General features: G+C 41.8%; 1 protein-coding gene across 1 annotated transcript in view; it reads left to right on the plus strand.

The window, feature by feature from the left end:
* LOC138945831 (tripeptidyl-peptidase 2-like) overlaps window positions 1-22,851 on the plus strand; it is a 130,976-nt gene extending 108,125 nt beyond the window's left edge. The window contains exons 25-29 of the mRNA XM_070317343.1: window positions 6,023-6,122; window positions 8,304-8,434; window positions 13,109-13,310; window positions 19,262-19,381; window positions 19,642-22,851. Of these exons, the coding sequence (XP_070173444.1) occupies window positions 6,023-6,122; window positions 8,304-8,434; window positions 13,109-13,310; window positions 19,262-19,381; window positions 19,642-19,731 (643 nt within the window). The 3' untranslated portion in view covers window positions 19,732-22,851. The remainder of the gene's footprint in view (window positions 1-6,022; window positions 6,123-8,303; window positions 8,435-13,108; window positions 13,311-19,261; window positions 19,382-19,641) is intronic.
* Window positions 22,852-24,632: the final 1,781 nt, after the last annotated feature.

The raw sequence follows: 24,632 nt of genomic DNA on the forward strand, positions 1-24,632 counted from the left end.
TTACGCGACTTGTTTTTATAAATGTCTTTGATGACGTCATATCCGAGGCGGCACTGTCACGCTCTCATTTTTAAACCAAATTGGTTGAAATTTTGGTCAAGTAATTTTTGACGACGCCCGGACTTTGGTATTGCATTTCATCTTGGAGGCTTACAAATTAATTAATGAGTTTTCTCATTAAAGTTGTCATTAAAATCGATTTTTCGCAAACAGATTTAAAATTGATTGCATCGTATTCTTCATCACATTCTGAATCTAAAAATATATACATATGTCATGTTTACTCTTAAGATGTGATCACAATTAACGAAAATAGATTAATTAGTGTCACGATTAAAATTTAAGAAATCGATCCAAAAATGATTTCATCTTATTCTTTATCGTTTCCTGATTCCAAAAACATATAGATATGATAGGTTGTATTCAAAACAAGCTCAGAAAGTTAACACGAATACAGAAAAGCGCGCTTTCCTGCTTAGCACAATACGCTACCGCGCTATTCTGGCGTGTGCATATCACTGCGTTTTGCACGTGGGAGGTGAGCGATTTCCTTCTCACGGGGATTGACGAAGCTGTACTGTCTTGGTGAAAAAAATACAGTGCGTTCAGTTTCATTCTGTGAGTTCGACAGCTTGACTAAATGTAGTAAATTCGCCTTACGCGACTTGTATTCATTTGTGGAAGCTGCAGTGGAGGGAGCTGAGTAGGGGAGTGACGCGGTCTTTCTTGGTCTTTTAAAGTATGACCCTAGCGTCACTATTCTGTACTATTCTCTTTGTAGGCGGTAAAACTCATCGAAGGGGAGACCAGCAAGCAGTGAATTACACTCGTCGTATAAGCGAAAGGACAAGGTGTACACTGCCTTGCAGTACGTGTCAGGAAAGGTCTTTGAGAGGAGATCTTGCAAAGTTGAAAGAAAGCACATTTACAGACATGGTTGATGTGTTGTTACATAGTCAGGGTAGAGTCAATGGCTGATGTGTTACATAGTCAGGGTAGAGTCAATGGCTGATGTGTTACATAGTCAGGGTAGAGTCAATGGCTGATGTGTTACATAGTCAGGGTAGAGTCAATGGCTGATGTGTTACATAATCAGGGTAGTCAATGGTTGATGTGTTGTTACATAGTCAGGGTAGAGTCAATGGCTGATGTGTTGTTACATAGTCAGGGTAGAGTCAATGGTTGATGTGTTGTTACATAGTCAGGGTAGAGTCAATGGCTGATGTGTTGTTACATAGTCAGGGTAGTCAATGGCTGATGTGTTGTTACATAGTCAGGGTAGAGTCAATGGTTGATGTGTTGTTACATAGTCAGGGTAGAGTCAATGGCTGATGTGTTACATAATCAGGGTAGAGTCAATGGCTGATGTGTTACATAATCAGGGTAGAGTCAATGGCTGATGTGTTACATAGTCAGGGTAGTCAATGGTTGATGTGTTGTTACATAGTCAGGGTAGAGTCAATGGCTGATGTGTTGTTACATAGTCAGGGTAGAGTCAATGGCTGATGTGTTACATAATCAGGGTAGAGTCAATGGCTGATGTGTTACATAGTCAGGGTAGTCAATGGCTGATGTGTTACATAGTCAGGGTAGTCAATGGCTGATGTGTTACATAGTCAGGGTAGAGTCAATGGCTGATGTGTTACATAGTCAGGGTAGAGTCAATGGCTGATGTGTTACATAGTCAGGGTAGTCAATGGTCGATGTGTTACATAGTCAGGGTAGTCAATGGTTGATGTGTTACATAGTCAGGGTAGTCAATGGCTGATGTGTTACATAGTCAGGGTAGAGTCAATGGCTGATGTGTTACATAGTCAGGGTAGTCAATGGCTGATGTGTTGTTACATAGTCAGGGTAGTCAATGGTTGATGTGTTGTTACATAGTCAGGGTAGAGTCAATGGCTGATGTGTTGTTACATAGTCAGGGTAGAGTCAATGGTTGATGTGTTACATAGTCAGGGTAGAGTCAATGGCTGATGTGTTGTTACATAGTCAGGGTAGAGTCAATGGTTGATGTGTTGTTAGATAGTCAGGGTAGAGTCAATGGCTGATGTGTTACATAGTCAGGGTAGAGTCAATGGCTGATGTGTTGTTACATAGTCAGGGTAGAGTCAATGGCTGATGTGTTACATTGTCAGGGTAGAGTCAATGGCTGATGTGTTACATAGTCAGGGTAGAGTCAATGGCTGATGTGTTACATAGTCAGGGTAGTCAATGGTTGATGTGTTACATAATCAGGGTAGTCAATGGCTGATGTGTTACATAATCAGGGTAGAGTCAATGGCTGATGTGTTACATAGTCAGGGTAGAGTCAATGGCTGATGTGTTACATTGTCAGGGTAGTCAATGGTTGATGTGTTACATAGTCAGGGTAGTCAATGGCTGATGTGTTACATAGTCAGGGTAGAGTCAATGGCTGATGTGTTACATAGTCAGGGTAGAGTCAATGGCTGATGTGTTGTTACATAGTCAGGGTAGTCAATGGTTGATGTGTTGTTACATAGTCAGGGTAGAGTCAATGGCTGATGTGTTGTTACATAGTCAGGGTAGAGTCAATGGTTGATGTGTTACATAGTCAGGGTAGAGTCAATGGCTGATGTGTTGTTACATAGTCAGGTTAGAGTCAATGGTTGATGTGTTGTTACATAGTCAGGGTAGAGTCAATGGCTGATGTGTTGTTACATAGTCAGAGTAGAGTCAATGGCTGATGTGTTGTTACATAGTCAGGGTAGAGTCAATGGTTGATGTGTTGTTACATAGTCAGGGTAGAGTCAATGGCTGATGTGTTACATAATCAGGGTAGAGTCAATGGCTGATGTGTTACATAGTCAGGGTAGAGTCAATGGCTGATGTGTTGTTACATAGTCAGGGTAGTCAATGGTTGATGTGTTGTTACATAGTCAGGGTAGAGTCAATGACTGATGTGTTGTTACATAGTCAGGGTAGAGTCAATGGCTGATGTGTTGTTACATAGTCAGGGTAGAGTCAATGGCTGATGTGTTACATAGTCAGGGTAGAGTCAATGGCTGATGTGTTACATAGTCAGGGTAGAGTCAATGGCTGATGTGTTACATAGTCAGGGTAGAGTCAATGGCTGATGTGTTACATAGTCAGGGTAGAGTCAATGGCTGATGTGTTACATAGTCAGGGTAGAGTCAATGGTTAATGTGTTACATAGTCAGGGTAGAGTCAATGGTTGATGTGTTACATAGTCAGGGTAGAGTCAAAGGTTGATGTGTTACATAGTCAGGGTAGTCAATGGTTGATGTGTTGTTACATAGTCAGAGTAGTCAATGGTTGATGTGTTGTTACATAGTCAGGGTAGAGTCAATGGTTGATGTGTTACATAGTCAGGGTAGTCAATGGTTGATGTGTTGTTACATAGTCAGGGTAGAGTCAATGGCTGATGTGTTGTTACATAGTCAGGGTAGAGTCAATGGCTGATGTGTTACATAGTCAGGGTAGTCAATGGCTGATGTGTTACATAGTCAGGGTAGAGTCAATGGCTGATGTGTTGTTACATAGTCAGGGTAGTCAATGGTTGATGTGTTGTTACATAGTCAAGGTAGTCAATGGCTGATGTGTTACATAGTCAGGGTAGTCAATGGCTGATGTGTTACATGGTCAGGGTAGAGTCAGTGGCTGATGTGTTGTTACATAGTCAGGGTAGAGTCAATGGCTGATGTGTTGTTACATAGTCAGGGTAGAGTCAATGGCTGATGTGTTGTTACATAGTCAGGGTAGAGTCAATGGCTGATGTGTTACATAATCAGGGTAGAGTCAATGGCTGATGTGTTACATAGTCAGGGTAGAGTCAATGGCTGATGTGTTACATAGTCAGGGTAGTCAATGGTTGATGTGTTGTTACATAGTCAGGGTAGAGTCAATGGCTGATGTGTTGTTACATAGTCAGGGTAGAGTCAATGGCTGATGTGTTACATAGTCAGGGTAGTCAATGGTCGATGTGTTGTTACATAGTCAGGGTAGAGTCAATGGCTGATGTGTTGTTACATAGTCAGGGTAGAGTCAATGGCTGATGTGTTGTTACATCGTCAGGGTAGAGTCAATGGCTGATGTGTTACATAGTCAGGGTAGTCAATGGCTGATGTGTTACATGGTCAGGGTAGAGTCAGTGGCTGATGTGTTGTTACATAGTCAGGGTAGAGTCAATGGCTGATGTGTTGTTACATAGTCAGGGTAGAGTCAATGGCTGATGTGTTGTTACATAGTCAGGGTAGAGTCAATGGCTGATGTGTTACATAATCAGGGTAGAGTCAATGGCTGATGTGTTACATAGTCAGGGTAGAGTCAATGGCTGATGTGTTACATAGTCAGGGTAGTCAATGGTTGATGTGTTGTTACATAGTCAGGGTAGAGTCAATGGTTGATGTGTTGTTACATAGTCAGGGTAGAGTCAATGGCTGATGTGTTACATAGTCAGGGTAGTCAATGGTCGATGTGTTGTTACATAGTCAGGGTAGAGTCAATGGCTGATGTGTTGTTACATAGTCAGAGTAGAGTCAATGGCTGATGTGTTGTTACATCGTCAGGGTAGAGTCAATGGCTGATGTGTTACATAGTCAGGGTAGAGTCAATGGCTGATGTGTTACATAGTCAGGGTAGTCAATGGTTGATGTGTTACATAGTCAGGGTAGAGTCAATGGCTGATGTGTTACATAGTCAGGGTAGAGTCAATGACTGATGTGTTACATAGTCAGGGTAGTCAATGGCTGATGTGTTACATAGTCAGGGTAGAGTCAATGGTGGATGTGTTACATAGTCAGGGTAGTCAAAGGCTGATGTGTTACATAGTCAGGGTAGAGTCAATGGCTGATGTGTTGTTACATAGTCAGGGTAGAGTCAATGGCTGATGTGTTACAGTCAGGGTAGAGTCAATGGCTGATGTGTTACATAATCAGGGTAGTCAATTGCTGATGTGTTACATAATCAGGGTAGTCAATGGCTGATGTGTTACATAGTCAGGGTAGAGTCAATGGCTGATGTGTTACATTGTCAGGGTAGAGTCAATGGCTGATGTGTTACATAGTCAGGGAAGAGTCAATGGCGGATGTGTTACATAGTCAGGGTAGTCAATGGCTGATGTGTTACATAATCAGGGTAGTCAATGGCTGATGTGTTACATAGTCAGGGTAGAGTCAACGGCTGATGTGTTACATAGTCAGGGTAGTCAATGGCTGATGTGTTACAGTCAGGGTAGAGTCAATGGCTGATGTGTTACATAATCAGGGTAGTCAATTGCTGATGTGTTACATAATCAGGGTAGTCAATGGCTGATGTGTTACATAGTCAGGGTAGAGTCAATGGCTGATGTGTTACATTGTCAGGGTAGAGTCAATGGCTGATGTGTTACATAGTCAGGGAAGAGTCAATGGCGGATGTGTTACATAGTCAGGGTAGTCAATGGCTGATGTGTTACATAATCAGGGTAGTCAATGGCTGATGTGTTACATAGTCGGGGTAGAGTCAACGGCTGATATGTTACATAGTCAGGGTAGTCAATGGCTGATGTGTTACATAGTCAGGGTAGTCAATGGCTGATGTGTTACATAGTCAGGGTAGAGTCAATGGCTGATGTGTTACATAGTCAGGGTAGAGTCAATGGCTGATGTGTTACATAGTCAGGGTAGAGTCAATGGCTGATGTGTTACATAGTCAGGGTAGAGTCACTGTCCTTAACAATAACAGGAGTCAATGAAATGCGAATGACAAATAACCTTCACCCTGTGTGAATGACAAATAACCTTCACCGTGTGTGAATGACAAATAACCTTCACCTTGTGTGAATGACAAATAACCTTCACTGTGTGTGAATGACAAATAACCTTCACCGTGTGTGAATGACAAATAACCTTCACCGTGTGTGAATGACAAATAACCTTCACCGTGTGTGAATGACAAATAACCTTCACCGTGTGCGAATGACAAATAACCTTCACTGTGTGTGAATGACAAATAACCTTCACCATGTGCGAATGACAAATAACCTTCACCTTGTGTGCAGACTGCCGGTGGAGAGTGCGGTGTATGATGAAGTGAAACAGGAACACGCAGACCACATCCCCCTGTTGCTGGCCCGTCTACAGGTACTGGACACTGACAAGGTGAGTCACAGTGTGTCATGGTGTGTCATGGTGTGTCAGTGTACGATGAAGTGAAACGGGAACACGCAGACCACATCCCCCTGTTGCTGGCCCATCTACCAGTACTGGACACTGACAAGGTGAGTCACAGTGTGTCATGGTGTGTCAGTGTACGATGAAGTGAAACGGGAACACGCAGACCACATCCCCTTGTTGCTGGCCCGTCTACAAGTACTGGACACTGACTAGGTGACTCACAGGGAGTCATGGTATGTCACGGTGTGTCAGCTGTGTCATGAACCGGCACGGTTGGCCTAGTGGTAAGGCGTCCGCCCCGTGATTGGGAGATCGTGGGTTCGAACCCCGGCCGGGTCATACCTAAGACTTTAAAATTGGCAATCTAGTGGCTGCTCCGCCTGGCGTCTGGCATTATGGGGTTAGTGGTAGGACTGGTTGGTCCTGTGTCAGAATAATGTGACAGGGTGAGACAGGAAGCCTGTGCTGCGACTTCTGTCTTGTGTGTGGCGCACGTTATATGTCAAAGCAGCACCGCCCTGATATGGCCCTTCGTGGTCGGCTGGGCGTTAAGCAAACAAACAAACAAAAAAAGCTGTGTCATGGTGTGTCACGGTGAGTCATGGTGTGTCATGGTGTGTCTTGGTGTGTCACGGTGAGTCATGGTGTGTCATGGTGTGTCACGGTGTGTCTTGGTGTGTCATGGTGTGTCACGGTGTGTCATGGTGTGTCTTGGTGTGTCAGCTGTGTCGTGGTGTGTCACGGTGAGTCACGGTGTGTCATGGTGTGTCACGGTGTGTCATGGTGTGTCACGGTGAGTCATGGTGTGTCACGGTGTGTCTTGGTGTGTCACGGTGTGTCATGGTGTGTCACGGTGTGTCTTGGTGTGTCAGCTGTGTCATGGTGAGTCATGGTGTGTCTTGGTGTGCCAGCTGTGTCATGGTGAGTCACGGTGTGTCATGGTGAGTCACGGTGTGTCTTGGTGTGTCAGCTGTGTCATGGTGAGTCACGGTGTGTCATGGTGTGTCACGGTGAGTCATGGTGTGTCAGCTGTGTCTTGGTGTGTCAGCTGTGTCACAGTGTGTCATGGTGTGTCACGGTGTGTCTTGGTGTGTCAGCTGTGTCATGGTGTGTCAGCTGTGTCATGGTGAGTCACGGTGTGTCATGGTGTGTCACGGTGAGTCATGGTGTGTCACGGTGTGTTTTGTGTCATGGTGTGTCACGGTGTGTCTTGGTGTGTCATGGTGTGTCTTGGTGTGTCAGCTGTGTCGTGGTGTGTCACGGTGTGTCGTGGTGTGTCACGGTGAGTCACGGTGTGTCTTGGTGTGTCAGCTGTGTCATGGTGAGTCACGGTGTGTCAGCTGTGTCATGGTGAGTCATGGTGTGTCTTGGTGTGTCAGCTGTGTCATGGTGAGTCATGGTGTGTCACGGTGTGTCTTGGTGTGTCAGCTGTGTCATGGTGAGTCACGGTGTGTCATGGTGAGTCATGGTGAGTCACGGTGTGTCTTGGTGTGTCAGCTGTGTCATGGTGAGTCACAGCGTGTCATGGTGTGTCACGGTGAGTCATGGTGTGTCACGGTGTGTCTTGGTGTGTCACGGTGTGTCATGGTGTGTCACGGTGTGTCTTGGTGTGTCAGCTGTGTCAGCTGTGTCATGGTGTGTCAGCTGTGTCATGGTGAGTCACGGTGTGTCATGGTATGTCACGGTGAGTCATGGTGTGTCACGGTGTGTCTTGGTGTGTCATGGTGAGTCATGGTGTGTCACGGTGTGTCTTGGTGAGTCATGGTGTGTCAGCTGTGTCATGGTGAGTCATGGTGTGTCAGCTGTGTCATGGTGAGTCATGGTGTGTCAGCTGTGTCTTGGTGAGTCATGGTGTGTCAGCTGTGTCATGGTGAGTCATGGTGTGTCACGGTGTGTCTTGGTGTGTCAGCTGTGTCATGGTGAGTCATGGTGAGTCATGGTGAGTCATGGTGAGTCACAGTGTGTCACAGTTTCTCACGGTGTCTTATTGTGCAGTCCAGACAGAAGTGTCAGAGGTCCTGACTGTAACTGTCAGAACTTAAAGAAGCATGATGTGTATTGTGAGATCCTGACTGTAACTGTCAGAACTTAAAGAAGCATGATGTGTATTGTGAGATTCTGACTGTAACTGTCAGAACTTAAAGAAGCATGATGTGTATTGTACAGACGAGACAGAAGTGTCTGCCAGAGATCCTGACCTTGACTCAGCAGGTGGTGTCCAAGGTCGATGTCAACGAGCTGCTGGTTTACTTCGGCATCAAGTCCGACCAACGGTCTGACGCTGCTACCATCAAAAGGTAAAGATCATCACCGCACCGTTAGTTACACGAACCCTTGATGTAATGACACTTTAAGATGTTCAGTTGTTAGTTGTCGGAGGGGAACAGGTTCTGGTTCATCTTTATTGATTAACTGACGCCAATGTTGCTTAAGATGTAACAGAAGGAGATTGCACAGGTCAATTGCAAATTTACCATGAGTCGTCCCTGAATGTTTACAACCGTTGTCTTTTGAAACCGCGATAGTTCCACGTATGAAACAAACAGCCTAATTGGCCTTTACTTTGACAATCCACGTTTCACCTGAAGCTCAAACCCACTGAGTCTAACTTCTTGAATTTGTCACATGTAAACATTGTTTTTGTTGTTAACCATGTTATAATGAAGGAAAACTGGTGATAGAGATAACAAACAGGGGTGTGTCTGGCAGTCACATGTATGTCACACGCTTTCCTTCTTTGCCGCTACTAAAGCAAACAGGGGTGTGTCTGGCAGTCACATGTATGTCACACGCTTTCCTTCTTTGCCGCTACTAAAGCAAACAGGGGTGTGTCTGGCAGTCACATGTATGTCACACGCTTTCCTTCTTTGCCGCTACTAAAGCAAACAGGGGTGTGTCTGGCAGTCACATGTATGTCACACGCTTTCCTTCTTTGCCGCTACTAAAGCAAACAGGGGTGTGTCTGGCAGTCACATGTATGTCACACGCTTTCCTTCTTTGCCGCTACTAAAGCAAACAGGGGTGTGTCTGGCAGTCACATGTATGTCACACGCTTTCCTTCTTTGCCGCTACTAAAGCAAACAGGGGTGTGTCTGGCAGTCACATGTATGTCACACGCTTTCCTTCTTTGCCGCTACTAAAGCAAACAGGGGTGTGTCTGGCAGTCACATGTATGTCACACGCTTTCCTTCTTTGCCGCTACTAAAGCAAACAGGGGTGTGTCTGGCAGTCACATGTATGTCACACGCTTTCCTTCTTTGCCGCTACTAAAGCAAACAGGGGTGTGTCTGGCAGTCACATGTATGTCACACGCTTTCCTTCTTTGCCGCTACTAAAGCAAACAGGGGTGTGTCTGGCAGTCACATGTATGTCACACGCTTTCCTTCTTTGCCGCTACTAAAGCAAACGTGTGCAAGATGTAGAGGTTACATGCCGAGTCTCACTGATTATCAAAAATAATGGTCGAAGCTTTTTCATGACCGCGAACTGAGACTGTCATGAAGTGGAATATGCGAATAAAGAAGTTATTTTCTATGACTACGTGCTCTGCCCTATCTAGTTAAACTGACTCTTTCACTCTTCGCACTACACACTTTACACACAGAATCTGGGAGGATACAGACTTATTATTTTCTATCACTACGTGCTCTGCCCTATCTAGTTAAACTGACTCTTTCACTCTTCGCACTACACACTTCACACACAGAATTTGGGAGGATACAGACTTATTATTTTCTCAGAAATAATACAATTCTTCACATCAATACAGAAATACTAATCACCACTCACGAACGCACAGTTCACACTGAAATAATTTTTTCTGTGTTCGAAAGCTACAGCCAATGCTTATTATATCCCCTTAGGTACAGTTTTATAACATTATTGGCACATGTAAACAATATGAATTAATTAATGAACGCTACGAATATGGCAGCCTTTAAGAGACCCGTCTCAAGAAGGAGTTGTTGTTCCCAGAACAAGACGACAAGCGCAAACCAACCTCCTTGGTTGCTTAGTTTGATTCGCTGTGACTCTCTCAGTCTCAAACCAGCTATATCTTTCAAACTCGTAAACACAATTCTGTTAAACAAGGGCTATTTCCTCGTGAATCACACGACACCCGTGCTATCGCTTCTAACCTGTCTACGCATCAACAATCCAATCTTTAGGGAGGTTAAAATCACGACGTGTTTACAAAGCCCAACTTATCTCCAAATACCTTACTCACATCTTTGTGACAGAGACCATTATTTTTAATTTTTACTGAGACAAGGTATGTAACCTCCTTATTCCTCCTTTTTTTGAGTTATTCAAAGAAAATAGGAGTTTTTGTGCGAAATTTTGATCGAATCCTATTCTGACTCAACCAGTCAACCTGCGCAGGCGATTGATTAATGCGCGGTTGTATAGTTCCGTGCAAATCATTCCATTGTGTTATAAACACTTTTTGTCAGTTTCCCTGTTTTGGACTAAAATCAAGTACACAGATATGCTGTTATTCTGCTGTGGCGGTAAAGGCAGATATTGTGTGTTCTGTTCATGTTTTGATATCGCTTAGGATATGTTCTTTCGCCGAATGGGACTAGCAGACGAACTTTTGCACCCGTGTTCAAGCGTTAAAAACTGTATGAAGTTCAGTTTTCTGGGGCAAAATAGTGTATGGAACTGCTCTATGTTGTTTAAATTGATGAGATGTGTGCATTTGGTTGCGTGTGATCTGTTTATAAAATGAAATATTGTTGAAAACTGACCGTCGGATTGCAGTCACTTGTCGAAGAAACTGAGTGAAAAGAAATTTGAAAGCGGAACTACTCTTGTCGCTAGACAAAGTATGAGAGTCACTTGCCTTGGGAATTTGCTTGTGTTGAATGTTTGTGCACGGCAGATCTAGATTCAGAAAACAATCGAACTCATGGATTTTAGCTTGAGTACACAAAACGTGTTTGTTCTCTCCTCTGTTGAAGCTGTGAGACATAAATGCTATTCAGACTTGGTCGTGTGACAGAGTTTTCTTCCACACTCGATTAGTTGATGTCTAACTCAGCCTGACTGCTTCGTTAGACAATCAACGCAATCTTGTGTGGAAGAAAACTCTGTCACACGACCAAGTCTGAATAGCAGGTAATATCTCACATTAATGTTGTATGATACACAGAACAGTACCCAATATTGACGGACTGTGTGATGATATCTTCTGCAATGGTCTGTTGAGACAGTGATATCAAAATCGAGACAGGAGGTCGAGATTTTGATATCACTGTCGAAACAGACCAATAGCAGAAGATATCAGCACACAGTCAGTCAATGTTAGATATATTGCTAATTCTCTGGACATTTTGTATTTACTGTAAAGAAATTACAAAAGTATTTGTCTCAGTTTTGGCTGTTCCATATCCCTCCCTCTGATTATTATTTCTTTTTGTTCACTCTTTTCTTGTACTTTTCAGTATTTAAAAATGTCTTTTCTTTCAAAAAGTCTTTAGTCACTTGCTCAACAAAATTCTGGGATCATTACATTTTCATATATATTTGTTTGTTTTTAAATTTAGGTGTTTTTGTTTTGGAAGTGGGGAAGCAATAAAGAGGTCGTCGATATCAGTTGTAGTTGATATCACTTTTACAATGAGCTCAGTTTTGCCCAATTGACCAATGGAAATCCACGTAACATATGAAATAGCAATATTGATCTTTATTTCTATCAGTCATGTGTGGTGTGGCATGATACACAGTGATATGGGGTGTGATACACATGTTTTGGTCCGACAACGTCAAGGAATGGACACAGCTGAGCTTCATTGACCTACTGGCGACAGCCCCCGATAGAAATGCCTGGAGAAGGGTCTCTGCCTCCTTAGCCCTCATGTCCCCCCCCCCCCCCCTCTTCCCCCCCCCCCCCCCCCCCCCACCTCCCCGTACCACTGTCCCAGACAAAGGATTGATAATGATGATGACACATGTTTGTCATCATTTTCACAAGATTTCATTCATAAACAGTGATGTGTCTTGTGTGATAAACAGTGGTGTGTTGTGTGTCACAGTGTGATGTGTTGTGTGTCACAGTGATGTGTTGTGTGTCACAGTGGTGTGTTGTGTGTCACAGTGATGTGTTGTGTGTCACAGTGTGATGTGTTGTGTGTCACAGTGTGATGTGTTGTGTGTCACAGTGATGTCTTGTGTGTCACAGTGATGTGTTGTGTGTCACAGTGATGTGTTGTGTGTCACAGTGTGATGTGTTATGTGTCACAGTGATGTGTTGTGTGTCACAGTGATGTGTTGTGTGTCACAGTGTGATGTGTTGTGTGTCACAATGTGATGTGTTGTGTGTCACAGTGATGTCTTGTGTGTCACAGTGATGTGTTGTGTGTCACAGTGATGTGTTGTGTGTCACAGTGTGATGTGTTATGTGTCACAGTGATGTGTTGTGTGTCACAGTGATGTGTTGTGTGTCACAGTGTGATGTGTTATGTGTCACAGTGATGTGTTGTGTGTCACAGTGATGTGTTGTGTGTCACAGTGTGATGTGTTGTGTGTCACAGTGTGATGTGTTGTGTGTCACAGTGATGTGTTGTGTGTCACAGTGATGTGTTGTGTGTCACAGTGATGTGTTGTGTGTCACAGTGTGATGTGTTATGTGTCACAGTGATGTGTTGTGTGTCACAGTGTGATGTGTTGTGTGTCACAGTGGTGTGTTGTGTGTGACAGTGTGATGTGTTGTGTGTCACGGTGATGTGTTGTGTGTCACAGTGTGATGTGTTATGTGTCACAGTGATGTGTTGTGTGTGACAGTGTGATGTGTTGTGTGTCACAGTGGTGTGTTGTGTGTGACAGTGTGATGTGTTGTGTGTCACAGTGTGGTGTGTTGTGTGTCACAGTGGTGTGTTGTGTGTGACAGTGTGATGTGTTGTGTGTCACAGTGGTGTGTGATACACTGTGGTGTGTTGTGTGTCACAGTGATGTGTTGTGTGTCACAGTGAGATGGACAAGCAGCGTGGCTGGCTGGTGGAGGCGCTGGTCAAGCAAGGGTGTGCACAGGCCGAGGTGCTGAATACAGAAGTGTTAGAGACGCCGGCGTCTGGAGAGAGCGTCACGTGCAGTCGCCCAGAGATCACCATGAACGACCTTGACAACACTCTGATCGAGCTGCAGAAGTTTGCCGACCTGACGGACGCTAAGGTCAGTACAACACGACAGATTGACCGCTCAAAAGAATTAAAACCAAAAAAGGATTGTTTATTGAAACATTCCATTGAGGACAGAACCCAAGTTTGACAAGAATGTTGACCTCCTTGTTATTTTTGATTTATATAAATGATATTGAGTCTGTTATCAAATTGTTTGCTGATGATACTAGTTTGTCACTTGCATTAAATGACCCGATACGACGTTCCGAAATTCCTAATTCAGACCTTGATAAAAATTAGTAGTTGGGCAGCACGTTGGAAAGTTACATTTAATGAAACCAAAACTAAACTGCTGAATATAAAACGTGATTTAAACCAAAATGACCCTCTATTTTTAAATGGAAATCTCCTGGAAGACATACCAGAACACAAGCATCTTGGCATTTTTTGGCAAAACGATTGTAAATGGGACGCTGTGATGTTTACTGTTCATGTTGTTTTATGTGTCATTCACTCACGCTCACTGCACACTCAGGAGAAGATGTTTACTGTTCATGTTGTTTTATGTGTCATTCACTCACGCTCACTGCACACTCAGGAGAAGATGTTTACTGTTCATGTTGTTTTATGTGTCATTCACTCACGCTCACTGCACACTCAGGAGAAGATGTTTACTGTTCGTGTTGTTTTATGTGTCATTCACTCACGCTCACTGCAGACTCAGGAGAAGATGTTTACTGTTCATGTTGTTTTATGTGTCATTCACTCACGCTCACTGCAGACTCAGGAGAAGATGTTTACTGTTCGTGTTGTTTTATGTGTCATTCACTCACGCTCACTGCAGACTCAGGAGAAGATGTTTACTGTTCATGTTGTTTTATGTGTCATTCACTCACGCTCACTGCAGACTCAGGAGAAGATGTTTACTGTTCATGTTGTTTTATGTGTCATTCACTCACGCTCACTGCAGACTCAGGAGAAGATGTTTACTGTTCGTGTTGTTTTATGTGTCATTCACTCACGCTCACTGCAGACTCAGGAGAAGATGTTTACTGTTCGTGTTGTTTTATGTGTCATTCACTCACGCTCACTGCACACTCAGGAGAAGATGTTTACTGTTCATGTTGTTTTATGTGTCATTCACTCACGCTCACTGCACACTCAGGAGAAGTAGTTCAGTTTCAACATTGTATTGAGGTATCCATCTTGCAGGAAGTACAGCCATAAGGAAAGGGACGATACTCTCAGTAAGCACAATATAACAGTATCCGCTATAGCTCAGAGGTACTGGATTCCTGGTGTTTCACAGGTACCATGGATATCATTACAGGCGCTCAAATTAGAAATATTGTGAAAAAGACCACTTTGTTGATTAACTGTTTAAGATATTATAAGTTATGCAGAAATAGTTTGGAAATAATGTATAAATCTTTTATTCTGCCACATTTTGATTACGCTGATGTGTTATGGGACAATTGTACCGAAGAATTGTCAAAAACACTTGAAAAATTACATCTTGAAGCATTACGTGTTATAATTGGCGGTGTGCGGGGAACAAGCCATGATAAGATTTACAAAGAAAGTGGTTTTTGTAGTTTAAAGGAACGCCGAAAACGACATAAATTAATTTTATTTCACAAAATGGTTCATGGTAAATGTCCACAATATTTAATTAACCTCTTGCCACCACTAGTCTCTTCACTAAATCCCTACCACAGAAGACGACCATTCGAAAGATTCGTACCAGCACATAGGACAGACATATTCCGAACATCCTTCATTCCATTCTCCACAGTTTTATGGAATAATTTGCCTGATGTGATTAAAACAACAAATTTATTAAGCGAGTTTAAGCATTATTTACAAAGTCCTGATCATAGTGTACCAGCTTATTTTTATTTTGGAAAACGACAGACAGAAGTTCAACACTGCAGAATGCGTTTAAATATTAGTAACCTTAATTCCGACTTGTGTAAACGCCATCTAAAAGATAACACAGCACAGTGTGTTTGCGGTGATCCAAATGAAACGGCCGAACATTATTTATTAAACTGCACTTTGTATGCAGTCATGATCCAAATGAAACGGCCGAACATTATTTATTAAACTGCACTTTGTATGCAGTCATGATCCAAATGAAACGGCCGAACATTATTTATTAAACTGCACTTTGTATGCAGTCATGATCCAAATGAAACGGCCGAACATTATTTATTAAACTGCACTTTGTATGCAGTCATGCTCGTCAGATACAGCTGTTGAGCGCTTAGTACTTGATGGTTTACTGGGGTTAGCACTTTTATAGCTAGAAAGTGTTGTGTTGTGTTGTGATGTGTAGTATTGTACTGTGTTGTGTTGCGATGTGTAGTATTGTACTGTGTTGTGTTATGATGTGTAGTATTGTACTGGGTTGTGTTGTGATGTGTAGTATTGTACTGTGTTGTGTTGTGATGTGTAGTATTGTACTGTGTTGTGATGTGTAGTGATGTGTAGTATTGTACTGTGTTGTGTTGCGATGTGTAGTATTGTACTGTGTTGTGTTATGATGTGTAGTATTGTACTGGGTTGTGTTGTGATGTGTAGTATTGTACTGTGTTGTGATGTGTAGTATTGTACTGTGTTGTGATGTGTAGTATTGTAATGTGTTGTGTTGTGATGTGTAGTGTTGTACTGTGTTGTGTAGTATTGTTCTGTGTTGTGTTGTGATGTGTAGTATTGTACTGTGTTGTGTTGTATTGTTCTGTGTTGTGTTGTGATGTGTAGTTTTGTACTGTGTTGTGTTGTGTAGCACCCCCCGCGGGTTAGGGGGAAGAATTTACCTGATGCTCCCCAGCATGTCGTAAGAGGCGACTAACAGATTCTGTTTCTCTTTTTACATTTAGTCAAGTTATGACTAAATGTTTTAACATCGAGGGGGGAATCGAGACGAGGGTCGTGGTGTGTGTGTGTGTGTGTGTGTGTGTGTGTGTGTGTGTGTGCGTGCGTGCGTGCGTGCGTGTAGAGCAATTCAGACTAAACTACTGGACCGATTTTTATGAAATTTGACATGAGAGTTTCTGGGTATGATATCCTCAGACGTTTTTTTTCATTTTTTTGATAAATGTCTTTGATGACGTCATATCCGGCTTTTCGTGAAAGTTGAGGCGGCACTGTCACGCCCTCATTTTTCAACCAAATTGGTTGAAATTTTGGTCAAGTATTGTTCGACGAAGCCCGGACTTCGGTATTGCATTTCAGCGTGGTGGCTTAAAAATTAATTAATGACTTTGGTCATTAAAAATCTGAAAATTGTAAAAAAAATATTTTTTTTATAAAACGATCCAAATTTACGTTCATCTTGTTCTCCATCCTTTGCTGATTCCAAAAACATATAAATATGTTATATTTGGATTAACAACAAGCTCTGAAAATTAAATATATAAAAATTATTATCAAATATTTTTTTTTGAAATCAATTTAAAAACACTTTCATCTTATTCCTTGTCGGCTCCTGATTCCAAAAAACATATAGATATGATATGTTTGGATTGAAAACACGCTCAGAAAGTTAAAACGAAGAGAGGTACAGAAAAGCGTGCTATCGTTCTCAGCGCAACTACTACCCCGCTCTTCTTGTCAATTTCACTGCCTTTGCCGTGAGCGGTGGACTGACGATGTTACGAGTATACGGTCTTGCTGCGTTGCATTGCGTTTAGTTTCATTCTGTGAGTTCGACAGCTACTTGACTAAATGTTGTATTTTCGCCTTACGCGACTTGTTACCCTTGTTAAGTGTTTCTTGTATAGAATATAGTCCATTTTTGTAAAGATTTTAGTCAAGCAGTATGTAAGAAATGTTAAGTCCTTTGTACTGGAAACTTGCATTCTCCCAGTAAGGTAATACATTGTACTACGTTGCAAGCCCCTGGAGCAAATTTTTGATTAGTGCTTTTGTGAACAAGAAACAATTGACAAGTGGCTCTATCCCATCTCCCCCCTTTTCCCATCGCGATATAACCTTCATGGTTGAAAACGACGTTAAACACCAAATAAAGAAAAGAAAGTGTTGTGTAGTATTGTACTGTGTTGTGTTGTGTAGTAGTGTGTTGTGTTGTGTTGTGTTGTGATGTGTAGTATTGGACTGTGTTGTGTTGTGTAGTAGTGTGTTCTGTTGTGTTGTGATGTGTAGTATTGGACTGTGTTGTGTTGTGTAGTAGTGTGTTGTGTTGTGTTGTGATGTGTAGTATTGGACTGTGTTGTGTTGTGTAGTAGTGTGTTCTGTTGTGTTGTGATGTGTAGTATTGGACTGTGTTGTGTTGTGTAGTAGTGTGTTGCGTTGTGTTGTGATGTGTAGTATTGGACTGTGTTGTGTTGTGTAGTAGTGTGTTCTGTTGTGTTGTGATGTGTAGTATTGGACTGTGTTGTGTTGTGTAGTAGTGTGTTGCGTTGTGTTGTGATGTGTAGTATTGGACTGTGTTGTGTTGTGTAGTAGTGTGTTGTGTTGTGATGTGTAGTATTGGACTGTGTTGTGTTGTGTAGTAGTGTGTTCTGTTGTGTTGTGATGTGTAGTATTGGACTGTGTTGTGTTGTGTAGTAGTGTGTTCTGTTGTGTTGTGATGTGTAGTATTGGACTGTGTTGTGTTGTGTAGTAGTGTGTTCTGTTGTGTTGTGATGTGTAGTATTGGACTGTGTTGTGTTGTGTAGTAGTGTGTTCTGTTGTGTTGTGATGTGTAGTATTGGACTGTGTTGTGTTGTGTAGTAGTGTGTTCTGTTGTGTTGTGATGTGTAGTATTGGACTGTGTTGTGTTGTGTAGTAGTGTGTTCTGTTGTGTTGTGATGTGTAGTATTGGACTGTGTTGTGTTGTGTAGTAATAATAATAATAATAATAATAACGGGCATTTATAAAGCGCCTTATCAAAAGTTCAAAGCGCGGGACAACAATACATGTATACAAAAATCATACAATCACTGTCAGATTCAAACAACACATCATGCACATCTCACATCCCCAGACTCTATACTAAGGAACTATCCGTAGTGTTGTTGGAACAAGTGAGTTTTCAAATTGGACTTAAAAGATGAAATGGATGGAGAGTGACGTAATTGAAAGGGGAGTGAATTCCATAACTGAGGTCCATAATACGAAAACGTGCGGAAGCCATGAGCCTTGCGTTTAAAGCGACCTTGACAGAGAAGTCGAGCATCATCAGAAGAACGAAGGGTGCGAGAGGGAGTGTAGAGAGAGACCAGTTCAGAAAGATAGGCAGGTGCCGATTCAGAGATGATATTGTAGCAGAAGCAGGCAGCTTTATACCTAATACGTTCAGATACAGGAAGCCAGTGAAGTTCTTTCATGAGAGGAGTGCAGGGTTGTCGATGCTGTGCTCTGAAAATGAGACGTGCAGCAGAGTGTTGTACTTTTTGCAAGGGTTGGAGAGTGGAGTCAGAGCAGCCTATGAGAAGGGAGTTGCAGTAATCTAATCTGGACAGAATGCAGGATGTAACGAGAGTTTTAGTGGCATCAACAGTGAGAAATTTTCTTATGGAACCTATTCTTCTGATCTCAAAGTAACATGTCTGACAGACTTTTTTGATGTGTTGTTTCATTGAGAGGTGGGAGTCCATGATGAACCCAAGATTCCTAGCACTATCAGAGAGAGAAATGTCACTAGAACCTACTGTGATGGAGGCTGGAAGGGAAGTGGTCGAACAGGAAGCTCCAGAGAAAAGAAGAAATTCAGTCTTGTCATCATTTAACTTGAGCATATTGTTTGTCATCCATGATTTAATATCTGAAGTGCAGTTTTGGAGAGTGTGCGTCACCGCTTGGATTTCTGTAGGCTTGCATGCTTGTTGGAGTTGTGTGTCGTCTGCAAAGAGGTAGTGATTGTTCTGTTGTGTTGTGATGTGTAGTATTGGACTGTGTTGTGTTGTGTAGTAGTGTGTTCTGTTGTGTTGTGATGTGTAGTATTGGACTGTGTTGTGTTGTGTAGTATGAAGGTCAAGGTCTATTGTGTCCCCCAGGTGCTGCCATTCAGCGTCAAGTACTCGATGGCTCGCAAGCACTACGCTCGGGCCGCCAAGTTCCTGCTGAAACAGGGCGAGGAGAAGGCCAACAAGGCTGCTGATGCTACACTGGCTGAGGTGTGTGTGTGTGTGTGTGTGTGTGTGTGTGTGTGTGTGTGTGTGTGTGTGTGTGTGTGTGTGTGTGTGTACGTTTGTGTGTATGTTTGTGTGTTTGTGTGTGTGTGTGTGTGTGTGTATTGTTTGTGTGTTTGTGTGTGTGTATGTCTGTGTGTGTGTGCATGCGTACGTGCATGAAGTCTTTGTGGTAATGATGCATGTTTGTCTCATCTTTCTATGTGTGTCTAGGTTTTGACAGTTGATGTTTTTCTTCCCGCCAGGCGTACAACAAGCTGGGATGGCATCACTGCGCCCGATATCAGGAAAACTGGCTGCCCGTCAAATACCCCCCTTCCTACCGACTGTTCTGAAGCTTCCGGTCACATACCTCCTTGTTGTGATCCTCTGGGCATGAATCCCCTGCCTTTCGCACAACATAGCTGAGCCTGTGGAAACTCTAGTAACCATAGTGATGTGGGTGTAGGTTATTGTGTGAGGAAGGGTCCTATTGTAATGTTGCATACAGTATCAGGGGAAACAACTCCAGTGACATGGTATTGTTGGGTTCGGAATATGGTGGCAAAGAACAGTCCGAGTTGTGTAGGATACAAGTTTTGTTGGAACGGCAAGTTTTAGGGTTAGGTTAACCCTAAGTGTCACACTTGTTATAGGCAGTACCCTTATTATAGGCAGTACCCTTATTTTAGGCAGTACCTATCTAATAGCACTAGTACTAGGCAGTATCCTTATTTTAGGCAGTACCCTTATTTTAGGTAGTACCTTTATAAAAAGCAGTACCCTTATTATCGACAGTACCCTTATTATCGGCAGTACCCTTATTTTAGGCAGTACCCTTATTTTAGGCAGCACCTTAAAATTATAATAAGCAGTACCCTTTGTTATCGGCAGGACGGTTGATGCCAGGGTTATTGTTAAGGTTAAGAGAGACTGTTAATGTGACAGATCTGGGTTAGGGTTAGTATAGTGTTTTGACAGTGTGTCTAGGGTTAGGGTTAGGATAGCGTTTTAACAGTGTGACAAAGGTTAGGATTAGCGGTAGCGTTAAGAGAGAGAGAGTTTGACTGTTAGTGTTAGTGTGTGACTGCGCAGTGCAAGAGATTGTGAGTGACATCATTCAGTGTTAATGTGAGTGACATTCAGTGTTAATGTGAGTGACATCATTCAGTGTTAATGTGAGTGACATTCAGTGTTAATGTGGGTGACATCATTCAGTGTTAATGTGAGTGACATTCAGTGTTAATGTGAGTGACATCATTCAGTGTTAATGTGAGTGACATTCAGTGTTAATGTGAGTGACATTCAGTGTTAATGTGAGTGACATCATTCAGTGTTAATGTGAGTGACATCATTCAGTGTTAATGTGAGTGACATTCAGTGTTAATGTGAATGACATCATTCAGTGTTAATGCGAGTGACATTCAGTGTAAATGTGTGTGACATCATTCAATGTTAATGTGAGTGACATCATTCAGTGTTAATGTGAGTGACATCATTCAGTGTTAATGTGGGTGACGTCACTCAGTGTTAATGTGCGTGACATCAATCAGTGCTTTAGACTAAGTGTATCATTGTCAATGAAAAATATTCTCTAAAAATACGATGGTTTACATTATTTAACCCTTTTTACATTTAGTCAAGTTATGACTAAATGTTTTAACGTAGAGGGGGGAATCGAGACGAGGGTCGTGGTGTATGTGCGTGTGTGTCTGTGTGTGTCTGTGTGTGTCTGTGTGTGTGTGTAGAGCGATGCAGACTAAACTACTGGACCGATCTTTATGACATTTGACATGAGAGTTCCTGGGTATGATATCCCCAGACGTTTTTTTCATTTTTTTGATAAATGTCTTTGATGACGTCATATCCGGCTTTTCGTGAAAGTTGAGGCGGCACTGTCACGCTCTCATTTTTCAACCAAATTGGTTGAAATTTTGGTCAAGTAATGTTTGACGAAGCCCGGACTTCGGTATTGCATTTCAGCTTGGTGGCTTAAAAATTAATTAATGACTTTGGTCATTAAAAATCTGAAAATTGTAAAAAAAATATTTTTTTTATAAAACGATCAAAATTTACATTCATCTTATTCTCCATCATTTGCTGATTCCAAAAACATATAAATATGTTATATTTGGATTAAAAACAAGCTCTAAAAATTAAATATATAAAAATTATTATCAAAATTAAATTGTCGAAATCAATTTAAAAACACTTTCATCTTATTCCTTGTCGGTTCTTGATTCCAAAAACATATAGATATGATATGTTTGAATTAAAAACACGCTCAGAAAGTTAAAACGAAGAGAGGTACAGAAAAGCGTGCTATCCTTCTCAGCGCAACTACTACCCCGCTCTTCTTGTCAATTTCACTGCCTTTGCCGTGAGCGGTGGACTGACGATGCTACGAGTATACGGTCTTGCTGCGTTACATTGCGTTCAGTTTCATTCTGTGAGTTCGACAGCTACTTGACTAAATGTTGTATTTTCGCCTTACGCGACTTGTTTTCTTTTTATCCATAGCAGGTACAAATATAAACACTATTTCCTGCTGAAAATAATCAGTTTGGGCCTTGTGCTGAAAATAATCAGTTTGGGCCTTGTGCTGAAAATAATCAGTTTGGGCCTTCTGATGAAAATAATCAGTATAATCAGTTTGGGCCTTCTGATGAAAATAATTAGTTTGGGCCTTCTGATGAAAATAATCAGTATAATTAGTTTGGGCCTTCTGCTGAAAATAATCAGTTTGGGCCTTCTGCTGAAAATAATCAGTTTGGGCCTTCTGCTGAAAATAATCAGTTTGGGCCTTCTGCTGAAAATAATCAGTGTTGGCCTTCTGCTGAAAATAATCAGTGTTGGCCTTCTGATGAAAATAATCAGTTTGGGCCGTCTGATTAAAAGCTGTCTTAAATGAGTTAGGCCAGAATTTGCTGACGACGTTGATTGATCATGACATTTTACGTGTTATGTGTGCTTCATATTTTGAGAGAGTTTGCTGGTAAGAGTGTTTTCTACTGCAATGCTGTCATGGGTAATCGTACAATTCTCCACTTTGAGAAACGTTTGTATTTTTTGTTTGGTTCTTGTGCTTGTATACTATTTATTTCTGTTTTTTGTGTGTGTTTGTGTTGTATAGTAGTTGTAGCAAGTGTTTGACTTTGCATTGAAATAGTTTGTTTGCATCCCCATATTGCCAGTTTTTCGCTGGGTCCTGTTTTTTCTGTATGGCATTGATATGTCAGCTTACATCACTCAAGTACGATTGGGTTTTTTGCTATGTTTTATGGAGCAAGACTGTTTGCAGTTGGTCTCTTTCAATGTGATGTTTAGTGTGAGATTTGATGTGATGTTTTGTGTGTGAGTTTTAATGCGATTTTGATGTGAGATTTGTGTGTAGCTGGTGAGGTGACTGTTTGCCGACAGTTGGATGGAGAATGATTAAATCTGTGTATGTGTGTGTGTGTGACACGCACTGATGACACATGTGTTCTCTTGTCTGTTTGTGACTCACCTGAGTAATTGGTGAGTATTAGGATTCATATGTGTCCGTCTGTATGGCTGGCCAGCCAGCCAGACGTCCGTCCGTGGACAAAAAACTTCACGTTGAGGTTATCTCGGATGTTTTTCAAGCAAGACTTCTGAAACTTTGCACACTTATAGGGTTTGATTATCTCACGAAATGACCCCAGTTTGGTTGACCCTCGTCAAGTTTTGGGGTCACAGCGGGGTCATGTTTGTTTTATAAAAAATTAACGTTGAGGTTAATTCGTAGGGTGTGATAATATGTCAACATGACCCTAGTTTGGTTTACCCCCAGTACATTTTGGGGTCACAACTGTGTCATGTTCGTAAAAATTTGACGTTTATATCTTCCTAGTTATTTTGGGAGCAAAAGCCTCCAAAATTCACACAATTGTAAGTGTTGATAATTAACAGACATGACCAAAATTTGGCTTGTTTTCATCACATTTCAGAGTCACAGTATAAAAAAAAAAGAATTGTGAAGATTTTCACCCTTGAAATATCCACTGAACTATCAAGAAAATAAGTGTTGATGTCATTGTTTGATTTGGTCAGCTTAGTGTCTTGGCTAGACTATTGGTGATGACATGTTATGATGTCATAGTGTCAGAAATGAGGTCATGCAATTGTCTGAGTATACATATTTTGTCTGGGCTAGCCAAAACTCAAATTGGTCAAAAAAGGAGTAATTATTATGATTCATTTTACATTTAGTCAAGTTTTGACTAAATGTTTTAACGTAGAGGGGGAATCGAAACGAGGGTCGTGGTGTATGTGCGGGCGTGCGTGCGTGTGTGTGTGTGTGTGTGTCTGTGTGTGTGTAGAGCGATTCAGACTAAACTACTGGACCGATCTTTATGAAATTTGACATGAGAGTTCCTGGGTATGATATCCTCAGACGTTTTTTTCATTTTTTTGATAAATGTCTTATGACGTCATATCCGGCTTTTCGTGAAAGTTGAGGCGGCACTGTCACGCTCTCATTTTTCAACCAAATTGGTTGAAATTTTGGTCAAGTAATCTTCGACGAAGCCCGGACTTCGGTATTGCATTTCAGCTTGGTGGCTTAAAAAGTAATTAATGACTTTGGTCATTAAAAATCTGAAAATTGTAAAAAAAAATAAAAATTTATAAAACGATCCAAATTTACGTTCATCTTATTCTCCATCATTTTCTGATTCCAAAAACATATAAATATGTTATATTTGGATTAAAAACAAGCTCTGAAAATTAAATATATAAAAATTATTATCAAAATTAAATTGTCGAAATCAATTTAAAAACACTTTCATCTTATTCCTTGTCGGTTCCTGATTCCAAAAACATATTGATATGATATGTTTGGATTAAAAACACGCTCAGAAAGTTAAAAGAAAGAGAGGTACAGAAAAGTGTGCTATCATTCTTAGCGCAACGAATACCCCGCTCTTCTTGTCAATTTCACTGCCTTTGCCATGAGCAGTGGACTGACGATGCTACGAGTATACGGTCTTGCTGAAAAATGGCATTGCGTTCAGTTTCATTCTGTGAGTTCGACAGCTACTTGACTAAATGTTCAGACATGGGACTGGTCCGAATTTTATCGGAATTCCGATATTTTCCTTAGCTCACAGACCATTCTTGAGATCGATGCAAATTCGTTGAGAAAAAAGGGGGGGGGGTGGTGGTGGTATGAACCGTTCAGCTGAAGCTGTCTGCGTCTGAAGTCAGTGCATTCGCACCCCAGCACTCGCGTGAA

The sequence above is a fragment of the Littorina saxatilis genome, linkage group LG13, assembly GCF_037325665.1.
Source record: "Littorina saxatilis isolate snail1 linkage group LG13, US_GU_Lsax_2.0, whole genome shotgun sequence".
In the NCBI taxonomy this organism is placed as follows: domain Eukaryota; kingdom Metazoa; phylum Mollusca; class Gastropoda; order Littorinimorpha; family Littorinidae; genus Littorina; species Littorina saxatilis.